Source organism: Equus przewalskii, chromosome 3 (assembly GCF_037783145.1).
Source record: "Equus przewalskii isolate Varuska chromosome 3, EquPr2, whole genome shotgun sequence".
NCBI classification, from domain to species: domain Eukaryota; kingdom Metazoa; phylum Chordata; class Mammalia; order Perissodactyla; family Equidae; genus Equus; species Equus przewalskii.
Genome location: NC_091833.1, coordinates 21968171 through 21985052, shown reverse-complemented (window position 1 = coordinate 21985052; position 16882 = coordinate 21968171). Strand labels below are relative to the sequence as shown.

General features: G+C 39.0%; 1 protein-coding gene across 2 annotated transcripts in view; it reads right to left on the bottom strand.

Annotated features, from left to right (window-relative positions):
* PHLPP2 (PH domain and leucine rich repeat protein phosphatase 2) overlaps nt 1-16569 on the bottom strand; it is a 71492-nt gene extending 54923 nt beyond the window's left edge. Inside the window, exons 1-3 of one of the 2 annotated variants that reach the window (XM_070613833.1) lie at nt 16398-16569; nt 9720-9994; nt 276-409 (exon numbers count right to left, since the gene is read on the bottom strand). Coding sequence is in view for 1 of the 2 variants with exons in the window: in XM_070613832.1 (XP_070469933.1) it covers nt 276-409; nt 9720-9994; nt 16398-16496 (508 nt within the window). In the remaining variant the exon portion in view is untranslated. The remainder of the gene's footprint in view (nt 1-275; nt 410-9719; nt 9995-16397) is intronic. The other variant, XM_070613832.1, reaches the window with a different exon arrangement.
* Nucleotides 16570-16882: the final 313 nt, after the last annotated feature.

The following is a 16882-nucleotide window of genomic DNA, read 5'->3' as shown; positions in this document are numbered from 1 at the left end:
ATCAAGATTCTGGCAAAGGCATAAAACAATTCTAGTAAATTAGCAAAACACCAGAAAACAAAGAGCAAAAAATAAAAAGGGAAGATATATTTGGCTAATAATTCTAAGTCTTCCCTTAACCACGCCCCTCTCTCGTTTTTCAACTACACTAGTTAACTGGCTTAAAAACAGCTTTTGATAAAATACTTTTTATTTAAAGCTGAAGAAAGAATGAGGCACGAATGACCAATTTAAAAGTAGGCAGCATATCTACAAAGCCACTGACAAACTCTTACCACCATAGAAGCGCAGCATACAGCCGAGGTCAGGATTCGTCGCCTCCTCCTGTATGCGCACAGGATCGTCAAATCCCAGCCTGGACAAGTAATCATAAACCATCTGAAGAGGTCGTTCAGCGGGCTCCAGTCTCCTGCTTACACAATTCAAAAGAAAAATATTAGTAAGTAATAAAAATGACATTTCATTTTTTTAATCTTTTAACATCCTCTAGATTTTTACTTCTACGTCAAGATTTTCTTTAATATCATGCAATACAACTAATCTAAACAAGTGGTGCTCAAAGATTTTGGTCTTAGGATCCCTCCAGAGTCTTTGAGAAACTCAAAGAGCTGTTGCTTACTATTGCTGTCTAGTGAATCAGAAATGAAAATTAAGAACTTCCAAATATTTTATTCATTTTTAAATAACAATAATAAACCCATTATATGTTAACGTAAATAATATTTTTTGAAAAATATATTTCCCAAAATAAAACAAATTTAGTGAAAAAGGCACTGTTTTACATTTTTGTAAATCTTTTTAATAGCAGGTTTAATGGAAGACAGCTAGATTCTCAGATCTGCTTCTACATTCAATCTGTTGCGATAACACACTATGTAGCCTCTAGAAAACCCCACTGTATACTCATGAGAGACTGAGAGTAAAAAGGAAAATTAATGTCTTTTTTTAATTATGAAATAGTTTTGACCTCAGGTACCTCTTCAAAGAGTCTCAGGGACCCCACAGGGTCCTTTGAGAATCTCAGTTCAAACTTAAAGGCAGTGATGTTATGAGATACAAAAGATTATACTTGGCTACAAGTGATTTCATATAAGCTGCACACACAATTAGAGATGTCGACTTTGGTTGCCTACTATCTCCCAGGTACTATATATTTCCACTGGCTTCATAGATGATTCTTCCATAAAAATTAGGAATGAATGGGCCAATAATTCCCCAGAAATCATTCTACTACATGGTTCTGACTGAAAGCTAGAGTAAACTCAGAATGTCTAGTAATCATTTGTGGCCTCTGGTGATACTGCATTTTTAAAATCATACAGTCCTAAAATACTTAAAAATATTTAAAAAACAAAATGATTGATGTGTATTTTGATAGGGGCTACATCAATAGTAACAGCAAGACAGCTCTTTGATAATTATTTTATTAGAAAGCAAATAGTTGTAACTACAGTGGCTAAGAGTATAGGCTTCAAAAGTCAGACTGCTTGGACTTGAGTCTCAGTTCTGCCACTTATCAACTGCATGCCCTTGGGTAAGTTATTTAACCGTTGTCTTAAATTCCTTATCCATACAATGGCAATAACAATAGTACCTAACTCATAGAGCTGTTATTAAATTTATTTACCTATTTATAACAAGATACTATACAGTTTGTAAAGTGCTTAGCAAAATATCTCGTGTTTAGTAGTGTTCAATAACATACTGACAATTATTTAAAAAACTCTTAGGACCAGAGTCAAATTTTAATTAGAATAAAAATATCTTCCCCATCTGAAACAACCACCAAAAAACAAGTAAAGGAAAACCTACGTGTGTTCAAAAGGTCTTGAAGAACATTAGTCTTTAAGTCATAAAAGGGTTCTGTTTAGAAAACTTAAAAATTGTATTAATTAGAAGAAACCTGATACACCCTGCACCGTGGCAAAAAGACATGAGGAATATCTGTGTTTTGTGGTTAAAGGACTAGAAAATACTGTTGGGAATAAGATTTAAGTAAAAAATATCATGAAATGGGACTCCTACACAGAGTTGAATATAAACAACTGTAATTTAGGAATGGAAATCATACTGATGAGTGAAAAAAACAAAAATAAAACAACCACCTGGCCCCTCGTGACTGCTCAGTTCTGACTTTTAGCTTCCATAAACTCAGAACTACTACATGGAGAAGGACCAAAGAACTAAAAGCCTACAAAGACCAATAAATATTGAATTTAACAGAAACGGAAAATAAACTTTTCAGAATAAAAACATCAGTCACAATTAATCTCTAGTCAAATAAAATAAAAATTCACAAAGGGCTATGACAACATTGGGTATTTTCCCAGTACAACAGTAGAAGTCTTCTAAGAAGGATGCATTTTAAGAGGGACTTCTAATAAACTGCATCCTGGAGGGTCAATCAGCCATGTAACATGAAGACTGACTGAAGGATTAACTTGAAGACAAGGAGACCAAGGGCATAAAGAGCTATCTATATCTTCCAGTGTTATGAAGGATTAGATTTACTCTGGATTGCTCCAAAGAACGGGACCAGGAACAATGAGAAAAAACTGCTCAGGTAAATTTGTATTAAAAATAAGGAAGAACCTTAATAATTAGAAATGTCCAGTAATGAAACAGACTGCCTCTCAAAATAGCTCACAAAGCCCTAGAGAGCCATCTGTCACAGATACTTTAGAATAGATTCCTCTAAGAATCCAGTTGGGCCTGACGATCTTTGGGGTCTTTGAGAACTCAAGAGTCCATGAGGTATCCAAGACACCTGCCTAATATAATGCAGATTCTACCTGAACTTTGCTATTATTTTTAGATATAGAGTTCAATGTATTTAAATATCATAATTCCATATAATGACCACAGATTCAGGTCTAAGAAATAACAATTTCAGGCCAAACCTCACTAGCTGGATTTTTCAATTTCTCTCTAGAAAACCAAGAGAAATGGAACGATCCTAATTATGACATGTTTTACATGATCAAATTTCCTTTCCTAAAAAGGCTCTGCAGATTTTGAAACTCTCTAAAAATTTCTGCCTAAAGAAAGTAGTTTCCCTGGTGGAAGAAAAAAAAATCAAGAGAATCTCAACATCTGCTCTTATTAATTTAGAATAAATGAGTAAACAAGAAATACTTCAAGAACTGCAAAAACAAGTAAAATGAAGGACTAATTCCATTTACTCATTAAACTCATCTGCTTAAGAGAATAGAGAGTATGGGGGAGGGAAATGCTGCAACATGCTTACAGATCAATTTTGTGTTTCAAAGTTCCAAAAGTTTAACAGGCTGGTGATTAGCTATTTGTTAAATCTCTCACAAATCAAAGGGAAATTATATACTGCAAACCAGGTATAGGAGAGAGTAATGTTGGCAATGAAACGTTCCGTTCAGCGTTTGAAATATCTCTACTACTGCTTTAAGGAGAGACAATAAGACTACTCATAATAGTTTTAGTTTGCTTCTAAGGCTTCTAGGTGCTACTATAGTCCTTGTAAGTCTGAACGTACACGCATATAGTTATTTCTCTCCAAACCAGTCATCCAGTATAGTAATGCTATCAACAGCAGTTTAAAAAGCTCTTAGCCAAGAGTAGCTAAAGTTATTCTAAACAGTGCCCATAGTTAAGATATATGTAAGAGAAGAGTAAATTTCATCCCAAGTATCATTTGACAAAAATTCTAGTTGATAAGAGGAGGCAAAAGTACACCTTATGAAAACCCAACACAGGGAATAATACATTGCATCAAAGACCCTAACAAAGCACAGCAGCATTCTCTGTATCAAATTCAAAATTAAAACTCAATCCCTGGCACCTATAAAGGTAAAATCTGAAAATGTTAAGACCAGTAATATAAACAGTAACAAAAAGGATACTTCAATGAATGTCTACTCGACGCCTCACACTATGCTGGAAGTGTTTTACATTTTACAAAGCTACGCCTGTTTTGTAAATAAGAAAAATGAGATTCAGAAAGTCATACATTAGCACATAATGGCATCAAGGTTTGAACTTGTATTAGTTTCATTACAAAGCCTAGCTTCTTTTAGGCAAGCTACATTAAAAATAAAATAATTTATGCAGAAGACAGCTCAAAGCACTTCAAGTATACTCATACCAAAAAAAAGTTATGTTTTAAAATTACTGTATTTCATTGGTCTAATACACTATCATTTTAAAAATATACTAGTTTTTAATGCATCACTGTTGGATAATAAAGAATCTTAGTCCTTTCCCTGGTTCCTGGGAGAGAGATTCTAAATCCTTGGAACCTCCTGAGTAACGGGAGTATCTTAGTTATTCATGAGCTCCCTGGACCAACCCTGAGTCTATGCTAAGGGTTCAGATGACTCAGGATGGGGGCTGGTTACCAGAAAGACCAATCATGTGAAGAGAGGGTTGGGGCTTGGAGCCAGCCCAACCTTCGGGGAGGAGAGGCTGGGCCTCCTCCAGCCTCTTTCGACCTTAGAGTTGGAGATTGAGTTCAAGCATGTGGTCACTGATTCAATCAATCATGCCTACTCAATAAAACCCCAATAAAAACTCTGTACTGAAGCTCCGTGGAGCTTCCTGGTGGGTGAACACATTTTATGTGATGGGAAGGTGACACAGGGAGAGAGCATGGAAGTTCTAAGTTCAGGACCCTCCAGACCTCGCCTTATGTGTCTCTTGATTTGGTTGGTCCTGATTTGCACTCTTTCTACTAAAACTGTAATTTTAAGTATAGCGCTTTCTCGAGTTCTGCCTCCTTTTAGTGAATTATTGAACCCAAGGGGGTCACAAGAACCCCCAAATATGTATCCAGTTGGTCAGAGGTGCGGCCAGAGTCTGAAGTAAGGGCAGTCTTGTTAGGGACCATGCTTTTTAACTTATGAGTCTGTGCAAGCTCTGGGTGGTTAGTGTCAGGACTGTATTGCAGTTAACCAGATGGTACTGTAATAACCAACAGGAAAGAACACTGCCAATTAAACTATGATCCACAAACAACTGTAAGATACAAGCTGATTTCAGAAGTACTAAAATGTAAAAACTAAACAACATTTTAATAAAAACAAATTAAATATTAATTATTATTTAATGTATAACTCATTCTTTTAAAGTTTTAAAATAGTATGGAAATATGAAGCACAAAACAAAAATAACCTCTTTTTTCCTTTCTCAGAAGTAATCAGTTCAGTATGTATCCTGAAACAGGATTTTTCATTCCACTTTTATAACATCAAAATATGGTAAACAAAATTTCAGTAACTTGCAAGAGGCCACCCAGCAAGTCAGTGACAGAAAAGGATGTAGAACTCAGGATCCCAAATCCCAAGGGTATTATTTTCCCTTATACATATCTTATTGCGTCTTAGTTTATCTGAAAAGATTGTCTATCAAACACAAAAATCTTAAGCCATTATGATGACTAAGAATAAAAGTAAATATATGACCATGAGCCAAAGGGCACTCCATTTTGTCACATAAGGTCTCGTTACGACTTTTCAGACAGACGGCAATGATTACACCAAGCTTCACTAGTGAGCCATTTATCACTTAAACAGTTCAACTAAAAAGACAGAGGAAACATTATCATGCAAAGAGCAGTGACATGGGAGACAATACACTTGTGCTCCAATGACACCTTTAGAATCAGGGAGCTAGCTGCAGGAATGTGCTTTCAATCTACTCTCCCTGGGCCTGTTTCACGTCTATAAAACGAAGCGAAATGGTCTCAGTGATTCCCATGGGGGAAGTTATTCACCTTTTGGGGAAGACAATTCTTTGTTGTACAAGACTGTCCCATACATTGAGGACATTAAGCCTCGCTATCCCTTGCCCCCTAAATGCTGGTAATTCTCCCCAGTAGTTGTGACAGCCAAAAACCCCTGCCCCCATACATACTTACAAATGGAAAGGGCAGGGGGTAGAGGGGTTGCTAGGTTGGGTAGACTTCATTTCCCTAGTAGATGATCTTTCTCAAGTTCCTTCAAGTGCTAAAATTCTATAACTAGTAATCCTTCACTTTTACTTAAATGACAAGTCCATGACTGAAAAAAAGTATGGAAAGAAGGAAGTCATGGGTGATTTAAAAAAAACATAGGGTGATTTTTGTCCCAGTAATCCAATTTCTGGGACATAGCCCAGGGAAATTAACAGTGTAAAGATTTAGGAGCAAAGGTTTAGTCATCACAACATTACTTCTAAGAGCTGAATGATGTGAAACAACCCAAATAGATAACATTTATTGAGCACTTGTTAGGTGCCAGACATCATTCTAAGTACTTTACTTCCTTGTTACTCAAAGTGTTAGCACATCACATAAGAGCTTAATACAGATTCTCAGACGCCACTCCAGACCTACTGAATCAGAATCTGTATTTTAACAAGCTCCTCAGGTGGACATTAGAGTTTAAGAGGCACTACTTTACAAGTATTAATTCATTTAATCTTCATAGCGTGTATAATTAATTTAATCCTCATGGCAACTCTATAATGTAAATATTATTATCCTCCATTTTACAGCTTAGTAAACTAAGGCAAAGAGTGTTATATAACTTGCATAGTAACTGTCAGAGCCAGGATTTGAACCCATACACTCTCATTCCAGAATCCAACCTCTAAACGATTATTGCATATTATTTCTCAATTTTTAAACAAGTTATAGTATCTCCATAAAATGGAATATTCTGTAGCAATTAAAACTAGTGTCTAAGGAATTTTTAATGACACAAGGAAATTAACTGAAGCATGCAGTAATAAAATTGAATATATAGTATGGACCCAATATGTAATTTTTTTAAGTTACATACACACTCACTTTGAAAAAGATCTGGAAAAAAACTGTTGCTATGAGGAGGCAATATGTGAGATCTGGTGTCAGAATGCCAGAGTTCAAATTCCAGCTCTACCACTTACTAGCTCAGTGATCTTACATGAGACACAACCTTTTTAAGCCTCATTTTCCTCATCTATAACATGGGAATAATATTTCCCTCCAAGATCCTTGTGAAGATTAAATGAGGCATCTACAAAAAGCATTAGCATTGAAAATTATTATTATTTTTTATACGTCTTCATTTTTCCAAAATTTCTACAATGAATACATATTATACTTCAGTAAGCAGCAAAAAAAGTTATTAAAAAAGATAATGCCGGGGCCAGCCCAGTGGCACGGCAGTTAAGTTCACACGTTCCGCTTCAGTGGCCCAGGGTTCGCTGGTTCGGATCCCGGGTGTGACATGGCACTGCTGGGCAAGCGATGGTGTGGTAGGCATCCCACATATAAAGTGGAGGAAGATGGGCACAGATCTTAGCTCAGGGCCAGTCTTCCTCAGCAAAAAGAGGAGGACTGGCAGCAGATATTAGCTCAGGGCTAATCTTCCTCAAAAAAAAAAAAAGATAATGCCTTAGATCATCAACTATTTTATAAAGGGCTATTCAAAGAAAGTACCAATTCCTCTAACTAGATAACATAGGACTGAACTCAAGCAGTTAACAGTTGAGTAAGAGATCTAAAAAAAGATCTTTTAAATAAGTATGATTAAATAGTGAAACTGAGTAAGGGACCTGTGCCAGTTCCTCTGCCGGAGTGCCTTTACTTGGAACAAAGTCCACCATCTATCTTGAATGATTTATGCATTCTAACTGCCTGGCAGTACCTGCCTGACCTTGAACAGGTTACCGGGATCTCTTGAAAGCCTCAATTTTCCTCATCTGAAAGGAATGATACTACCTCCCTTGGAGTTATTATGAGGATTTAATGAGAAAATGTGTGTAAAGGACTAGACATGCTGACCAGTAAAAGAAAGCACTTAATGTTAGCTAAAATCTATCATCATCATCATTCTTTGGCTCGATAAGACTTCTTGAGTTTCTACTCCAGCAATGAAAATATATTCATTTCTTCAAATCACAGTTCAATAGTGTTTTCATTATTTTCTAATCAATTATACCTTCAGAGAGCTATTTCATTACAAAATCAAGGCCAGAGCTAAAACTCTCCATTTTAAGTAGTTTAGATTCACAAAAGTAAATTATATCACATCTGGATTAACTACACAAGTAGTAGGAGCAAGACAATTCAGGTAGGGTTTTCTCCACATTTCTAGTATCTTTGTACACATATGCATTAGTATACATATGAGTCTTATATTTAAATACAGGAACTCCATCAATCACTACCAGCTATAATGTAGGTCAAGGCTTCCACCTGATAAAATTAGATCGGAATCAGTGTTAAGATTTAGAAAAGCCTACGGATCGCTCAGTCTGATCCTCTCGTTTTACAAATGGATTTAGGAAATGTAGTTAACTGGTGAACAAGGGAAACATTCAACTGCTAATCTACTTTTTCAAGAATTAGTCCAAATCCTAAAAGGAACACATAATAAACCTCAGTTTAGACTTTTAAAATGACATCAATTTTTAGCTTAGCTAAGGTGTTACTATTATTACCACATTTTTAGGTGTAAGTGGGAGCTTGCTTTCTCACTTTCAACAGTACCGAATCCACAGCTTTGAATTTGGTTTCAAAACATTTACTTATTCCAGGGAAGGAGGAGGAGAGAAAGTCAATGGTCAGGCACTTAAGGAGCTCTTATTTGCCATCTAACTCAAAGAACTAATAGTAATATTTTTAAAAAGCTGAATCAAAGAGTTCATATGCACAATATAAGACTACTATGAGAATACTTTTTGTCTTCAAGTTTACATAAAAAATTTTAAAGAAAACACAAATGGCTTTTAAACCTATGAAAATATGCTCAACTTCACTCATTAAGATAAATGAAAATTAAAACAAAATTCCTACCAGATTTATAAAAATCTAAGTCATTAGGCTTGAAAAAAGATTTGTCCTTGGAATGTTGACTTTGATTCTCTTATTCAAAAACCGTTGACAATCATTTCTATTCACAAGCAAGTATGCGCTCATGCATGAGTATGTGTCTATATTTATATATAAAATTTAACACTAACATGTTCTGGAGAAAGTAAGGGGGAAATAGGTATATTTTTATATTATTCACCAAACTTCTGTGAAGAGGAATTTGACAATATCTATCAAAATTATAAATGCACATATCCATTGCCCCAGCAATTCCACTTCTAGGACTTTATCCTACAGATGACTTCCACAAATGAGAAATATCACAGGTACAAGGATATTCACTGCAGCGCTGTTTGTACAAGCAAAACATCGTAACAATCTGAATCTCCATTAATAGGAGATTGGCTAAAATTATGATAGACTCATAAAATAAAATACTATGCAGCCATTAAATAAATGAAACCATATAAATATTAGTATGAAAAGATCTCTAAGAGAGATTAAGTCAACAATGTGTTGCATATAGCCCCATTAGTTTTGAAATTTATATACAAATACTCATGCATGAGCACGTTTACTTCTCACTCTATTTCCCTTTATACATTTCAATTTCATTCTACCTCTATGTATTATTTTTTCAAAAAATAACTTTTAAAATATTTATTTTAAATTTATATATCCGACCTATGGTGTAATCCCAATGAAGCAACTATCAAATTTTCCTTCACTGACAGTTTTTAAATTCAAGAATCATAAAGTCAGCATTCCAAGGACAAATCTTTTTTCAAGCCTAGTAACTCCATAATCAACATCAGTTCTAGCACGATTAAAATCCTAAAGCCCACTTCCAAGCAGGAACACATATTACTTACCTTGCAGCAGAAATAGAATGGTAAAACTCAAACCTTACCTGACCAGGTCTCCATGAAGCTGTAGATAAAGACTTTCTCTTCCCTCTCCAGCACATATTTCTGATGCTGGGGTCTCTACTGTGCAAAGGACAAGATGTAAGTCAGAGGAGGACGAGGCAGAGGAGGTGGTGGTTGCAGTGGCAGTGGTCGTGTCGGCTCCATAAAGGTAAACACAGCCTCTCTTCACATCTTCTCTCAGCCAGTCTCTTTCTCGGGAACCAAATCTGCTTCTCCTATTCAAACAATTTCTGCTCCCATTGCGTTTCATATTTCTCTAAAAAACATCAAGAGAAAGAAATCATTAGCTAGAACGTCTGACTGAGGTAGACGTGTCCAGTCCTCACCCCACCTTTCCACTCTACATTCACCAACACCGTGCGCGAGTATCACTTCCTCTCGTGGAGGCTTCCCCATCTGCCATGCCCATTCTTAACCTGGAAACTTAGTTTTCTGTACTGCCAACTGTTCATGACTTTGTCCATCATCTTCTCCGACCCTTTCTTTTTTCTTTATGTTTTCAGAAAAATGTCAACAATAATAAAATAACTGTGTACCTACTACTACCCAACTTTCATAAATTTTAATCTTTTCATATTTAGTTCAGATTATTCTTAAAAAAATATATGGGGGCTGGCCCCGTGGCCGAGTGGTTAAGTTCGCGCGCTCCGCTGCAGGCAGCCCAGTGTTTTGTTGGTTCGAATCCTGGGCACGGACATGGCACTGCTCATCAGACCACGCTGAGGCGGCGTCCCACATGCCACAACTAGAAGAACCCACAACAAAGAATACACAACTATGTACCAGGGGGCTTTGGGGAGAAAAAGGAAAAAATAAAATCTTTAAAAAAAAAAAAAAAATATATGATATATTCTTACAAACATAGCTGAAACCACCTGGTACCCCACCACACTCCCACTTCCCTCTCTCTCCCCAGAAACAAACACTCTACTGTATTTGGTATTTATCATTCCATGCATTTTTATATGTTGCCATATATGTACATAACTATAAAACATATACAGTATTGTTCTATGTGATTTAAAACTTTAAATCCTAACATGTTTCACCCTGCAATTTTTTTATTTGGTTCAACACTGGTTTAAAGATATATCCATGTTAATACACCCAGCTCATTTATTTGAATAACATTCCGTTATACGAATACATTGCAATTTATCCATTCTCCTGCCAATGGCATTTAGTTTGTGTCTAATTTTTCACTGTTGGAAACAATGCTGCAATGAACATTTTTGTACTTGTCTCTATACCCAAATTTCTTTAGCTTCCTGACCCTCTGCCTAATATCCCAAATAAGCAAGTACAGAATCAAGACAATGTTACACAAATATTCTTTCTATTCTTGTCATGTTTCAAAAAAATTACTGTTGTGAGGCCGGCCCAGTGGTGTAGTGGTTAAGTTTGCACACTCTGCTTTGGGGGCCCAGGGTTCACAGATTCAGATCCCAGGCAGAGACCTACAGGCCATGCTGTGGTGGCATCCCACATACAAAGTGGAGGAAGACTGGCACAGATATTAGCTCAGAGACACTCTTCCTCAAGCAAGAAGAGGACGATTGGCAACGGATGTTAGCTCAGGGCCAATCTTCCTCACCAAAAAAAAATTACTGTTGCATTTGATAATTTAGGCATGTGAAATTTATATACATTGTGAAGTCAACATCATCTCAAAGCAAAAACAATTGCTACAGCAATATAACAAGTTTTTAAGGATCAACATTTACCTGCTCTATTTTTATGATGGGCCATTTCTGTTCCCTTTAATAAAACAGAAATGTTCACTAACAATTACACTGACATACCTTTCCGGCATCATTCCCCATTGCCTTTCTCTCTGTTTCAGTCATATCTAACTACTTATAACTCCCCAAACAAGCCAACTATTTCACAATTCTGTGACTTGTCTGAAATATTCTCTTGTCCACCTGACTAGATATTCTTCAAAACTCTACTCAGATGTCACCTTCTCTACGCAGCCTCCTTCCTCCCCATTCTACCCCCTACCTAGAAGAGTTAATAATTCTATTCTCTCCTCAGCAGAACTTCTTCACCTTGAACATACTTTTATTTCTATGTGGATCACAATGGGTTTAATTATTTATTTGACATTTCTTCCTATCTTCTACACTGAGAATCTATGATAGTGCTTTAACACCTGTAGCACAGAGATGAAGGCAGAATTCAGCTGACATCACAGAAATTTATTCCCAGTCTGTACTTCAGCCCAATGAGCTCTGGCAAGAAGCTGAACAAACCTAGGGGAAAAAAATCTCCATTTTTACTGAGAACACTAAAATCTTTTCTTTTTATCAGCCACAAAGTAAATAAAATACCTTTGCTACAATTCCTCATTGGAAAACAGAAATATCTATAAATAAAGCAAATTTGTCTATATGATGTGTGTGAGGAAGACTGGCCCTGAGCTAACATCCGTTGCCAATCTTCCTCTATTTTACGTAGCATGGCTTGACGAGCAGTGCTAGGTCCGTACCCAGGATTTGAATCTGTGAACCCCTGACCACCACAGTGGAGCATGCAAACTTAACCACTATGCCACCAGGCTGGCCCCACAAGTATTATTTTTGTAATTACTGAGTTTAATATTTGAGGATAATTGTAGCACCTAAAATTCAATTTCTAAAGGTGGTAAAGAAAGAGGAAGGAAAAATTAGAAGGTATTCTCATGTGGGAAGAAAGAAAAACAAGCGTTGTTTAAATTTAGCATAACACAAGTAAATTGATCATTTTACAGATCTTAGGGATTTGAATATAGCTATTCAAACCCATGAGGATTATTACTGATTCTAACTTTAGATAAGCAGGATAAACCCTCGCTACAAGTAGGATCTAGGTCTCTCTCTTCTCATCAAGAGTATTTTCTCAAGGCAGAACATCTCAGAATTAACAAAGGGCTTTCAAGTACTTATTTTATAAACACAGGGGCCATCACATTTGTACCACTAAATAATTCTAACCACTGAATAATCAACCACCGGTTAATTTTAAATATTCCTTATTTTTTAATCTTTGAGAAAGATCAACTGGTCCATAGGAAAACAGGATTCTATATGGTACAGTAGCATTTAAACAAAGAAGCTCTGCATTCTGTACTCAGTGGAGAGAAATTTAGCTCACTGCTATTTAGAGAGAGAGCAAGTAGACACTATTCCACAAAACCACCAAAAAGTTTCTTTGAAAAAATTTCCTAAGGTCACATAATGGCCCACTGACTTTTTCAATCTTAGAAAAGTCAAGAAAGACCCAGGAAGTATTACGCTAGCTCATCCATTTTTCTTCTTTAAGGATTTTTAAGTCATTTTTAAATGTGTATATATATTTCCCTTAAGACTATAAACTCCTTAAGAACTTTACGTTTTTGAGACATACGTGTTGTTGGTCAAAGAACGTATCTCCTATTTATACGATATTTTCCACCCACAGATACACCACTGCGTTAGAACTTTAGTAGATACTCTCTTAAACCTGCTCAGTGCACACTGAAAAGGCCTAGATACCAAGCAAGCATGGCCTTCTAGCAACAATCTAGATGGACTGCTTAGCTATTATTAGCCACTGAATTACCTAGTGCTTCCTTCTCCACTGCCTAAAGCCATCAGGTAACTGCTGGAAAGGCCAGGACTGTCCTCTGAGATGCTTTCAGCATCACTACTCCACTGGAATTACTACACTGAGAACATTTTATTTCCTCCATTATTCTTATATAAGAACTGTTGACAAACTTATCCAAAAGGGAACACAACTATAACCACCTCTCACAACAAACAAGTCTATAAAGAGCACATTTAAGACTTAAAAATATTTCTAGAAAGCAAAATGCTTCACAGTAAGCCACGAATTAAGTACCCACTTCAGCTTTATGCTTTTAACTCTCTAAAGATGAAGATAATGAGGGCTATGATGGGTTCAAAGGGGATATTAAATGCCCATATACAATGAACTCTGAGACATGCATGGTAACACGGTCTGGTAAAGTAACTCTCCATACTCAGCGAGTTCTAGTAGAATGTGAAATAACCTGAAGTAGGAGATATGTTCCTGCATTCGAAATTTTAAAACATTATAGGCTCATCTCCAGGAATATACATGTTAAGGAATACTTTGGAAGGGGTGAGATAAGGACAGGAAGAATATTTCGGTTCATTAAAACTTTCTGGGTATTAATTGATTTTTAAAAACCATATACACACTTTATTTTGATAAAAACTTCAAACTATTATTGTAAAAACAGATCTCATAACATTCAATGACTATATTAGTTGTAACTTCATTTCTTCCACAAACTGAGTAAAAAAATAATAATCCCAAAATTGGAGAAAACATCTGAAAAATTTATGCTTCAAAGATACTCCCAATATCCTTAACAGTATGAAAAATATTAGACTTATAGTCCAACTACAACTATAAAGGGATACATTCTAAAAAATAACTTGCTAAATAAATCTGGGGGCAGATTTTGAACCAAATTTTCCAATACCCCATACAGATTCACCAAAAGTACACTGGCTTAGTCATATTACCTTTTTATGAAGACGCATGTTATTTGATAATAATGATGTTCATGATTTGATATTAAGTAAAAAAGAGTTACAAAAAAGAACAATAAGCCTTTCAAAGGGTCTTCAGAGAAGAACAAGTAGGAGATTATAATTCAAAAAGTCTTCTACTCATTCTTTTCCAGTTTCGCTTGGCACAAAATTCAACCACTCAGCTATAAGGGAACTTCTGTATGTAGAACACACAGCACCTATTCTCCATAGCTGATCCCATTTATTTGCAAGGATTACTTAAAGTGCTGACCATATGCAATAAAGCAAGGGATGCAAGGGCCTTAGACACTGTCAGCCTCCCACACCACCAGCTCAGTACTATACTAAAGATCAATTTCTGGAACCTTTCTAACGGTCCCAGATGGGAACCCCAGGAAACCAGTGATAGGCTGGACCACTTCCTGGAAGTATAGAAAGGTAGCTAGGACCATCAATAAAGATCCTCATTTCTCAATTCCTTCCTTCTCACAACTCACTCCCTCCTCGCCAAAAAAAAGTTATTAAAAAAGCCAAGGTTGTTTACCTTCTAGACCAGAGGGCATTACCTATCTCCCAGACCTGCTATTTTCTGATAAACCAGGCCAGTAGAACGTTTTTTTTTAGTTCATTCACGATTTACATTTTTTGTGACCTTAGAGTTTTAAATAAATATCCAAAAGCCTTTGAGTAATTATATTTGCAAGTTATGGTTAAAGTTACAACAGGTATGTACAAGGTGTATTCAGAAGTGGAGGTAAACTATGAAAAGTTATTTCTCTAAATCACTGCATTAAGATTGGGAGGCAGCAGCATAAAAATGTTTTATATTTTACAGAGTTCTATTTTATGTTGTTTCATGGATTCACCAGATGCTTCAAATCTATTCTTTTTTTCAGTGTTCTCATCTTCGTGATGTCCTACAAATAATCTTAAGAACATAATGCTCACTCTCAATCACAAGTGACAACTATTACTTAATGTATTTTTAATATCCTGTATTTCTATTGTTTGGCAAAGTATTTTTAAAACATACAAAATCTTCTAAATTTTCTTTTCTCTCTTCCTTCTCCTTGGCAAGTTTAAATCCTGCAGATTCCTCTTCTAGAACTCTAAAAGAAATTCCATTCTATCTCCAGGGTACCTAGTTACATATTTGACCTACAGAAAAAATTTCTCTCCAACTATGGATTTCAAGGCTAGTAGAAAACTCCATCCAGTTAGTCTCCCACAACTCCTCCTTTTAACCATCTTCACTGTCCCCTCCCCACCCTGCATTTCTTGTGTTTTTAAACTTCTTGTCATCACCTTCAAGGCTCCACTCTCCCCCTTGCCTGCATCTGCTTTCATTTCCTCCCACTCCCCCCAATTCCTGCCAAAAAGCCCCGCTAGCTGCCTGTTGCATAACTGCTCCCCCATTACCGTCTCCCTGGATTGTTAGCCCCGCTCCCGCAAGCAGGAATGCCCCTTTTTGTCCAACCCCTGCTCCGTTCTGCGAGACGCCCAGCGATTCCCCGGGACTAAGCTCCTCCGGGGACTCTCTCCAGGCTGCCGCCTCGGAGCGGGCAGCCGGGTCTTAACTTGGGTGGGAAGCCGGCGGGCAGAGTCGGCCCGCCCCGCCGGCGCGGCCCCCAGCACCCCGCGGCGCCCGGCCAATCACCGCCGCCATCCTCCCGCTGGGGTGATGTCTTCAGGTGTCCGGGGAGAAAGCCCTGCGTACTTCCAGCCCCGCTCTCGGGCCAGCAGCGACCGGCCCAGAGCGCGGATGAGGGCGGCAGAGGCGGGCCCCCGGGTCCCGAAGGAGCCGAGTGGGCGGCGGCGGCCGGGTGGACGCCGGACCCAAGGCGTGGGCCTGAGAGGCGGGTGGCGCGCGGCCAGGGATGGGCAGCGGTAGGGACAGAGGCGGCCGAGGCCTCAGCAGCGGCCTGGCGCGGAGGCCTGGGCGGGGGCCGCGGCGCGCCAGGGGACTGCGGGAGGGCCGAGCCGCGAAGCGGACTGACTGACGCGGGGCGGGGGTCGCCGGCTGCCTCGGCCACTGCGCGGGGCAGGGATGGCCGCTCCCGCCCTCGCTCCCTCCCCAGCCCGCCCGCCCGTCCGTTCGCCTGCTCGCCTCACCTTCAGGACCCGGATTCCGCCCGGCCGGCGGCTCGCGAGCGCTTCGGGCGGCTCCGGGGGCTCGAGCGGGCCCGCGGGCGCCGGCTCCACCTCCCCCATCGGCGGCGGTGGCGGCGGCTGCACAGGGACACCCGGCCGGCGCGACGGCGCGCGGAGCCGCGGCGGCGCGCGCGAGCAGCCCTGGGCCCCGCCCCCCGCGGCCCACCGCCCCGCCCCCGGCCCCGCCCCTCCCGTAACCCCGCTGGACCTGCGTAGCTGCGGGCTCGGCGTGGGCTCGGCGTGGCCCCGGCGCCCGCCGGGGAGCCGCATTGTGGCGGGCTGGCTGCCGCGGGCCCCACGGGCGGAGCCGGCGCTACCACAGGGCTGGGCCTCCGCTGCCGGCCGCCCTCGGTTTGGGGGACTGAGGCGCAGGGAGGCTTACTTACTGCTATCCTCGCCTCCTAAGTACGGGCTGGACAAGGGGCAGGGTGGGTCTGCACCTGTCG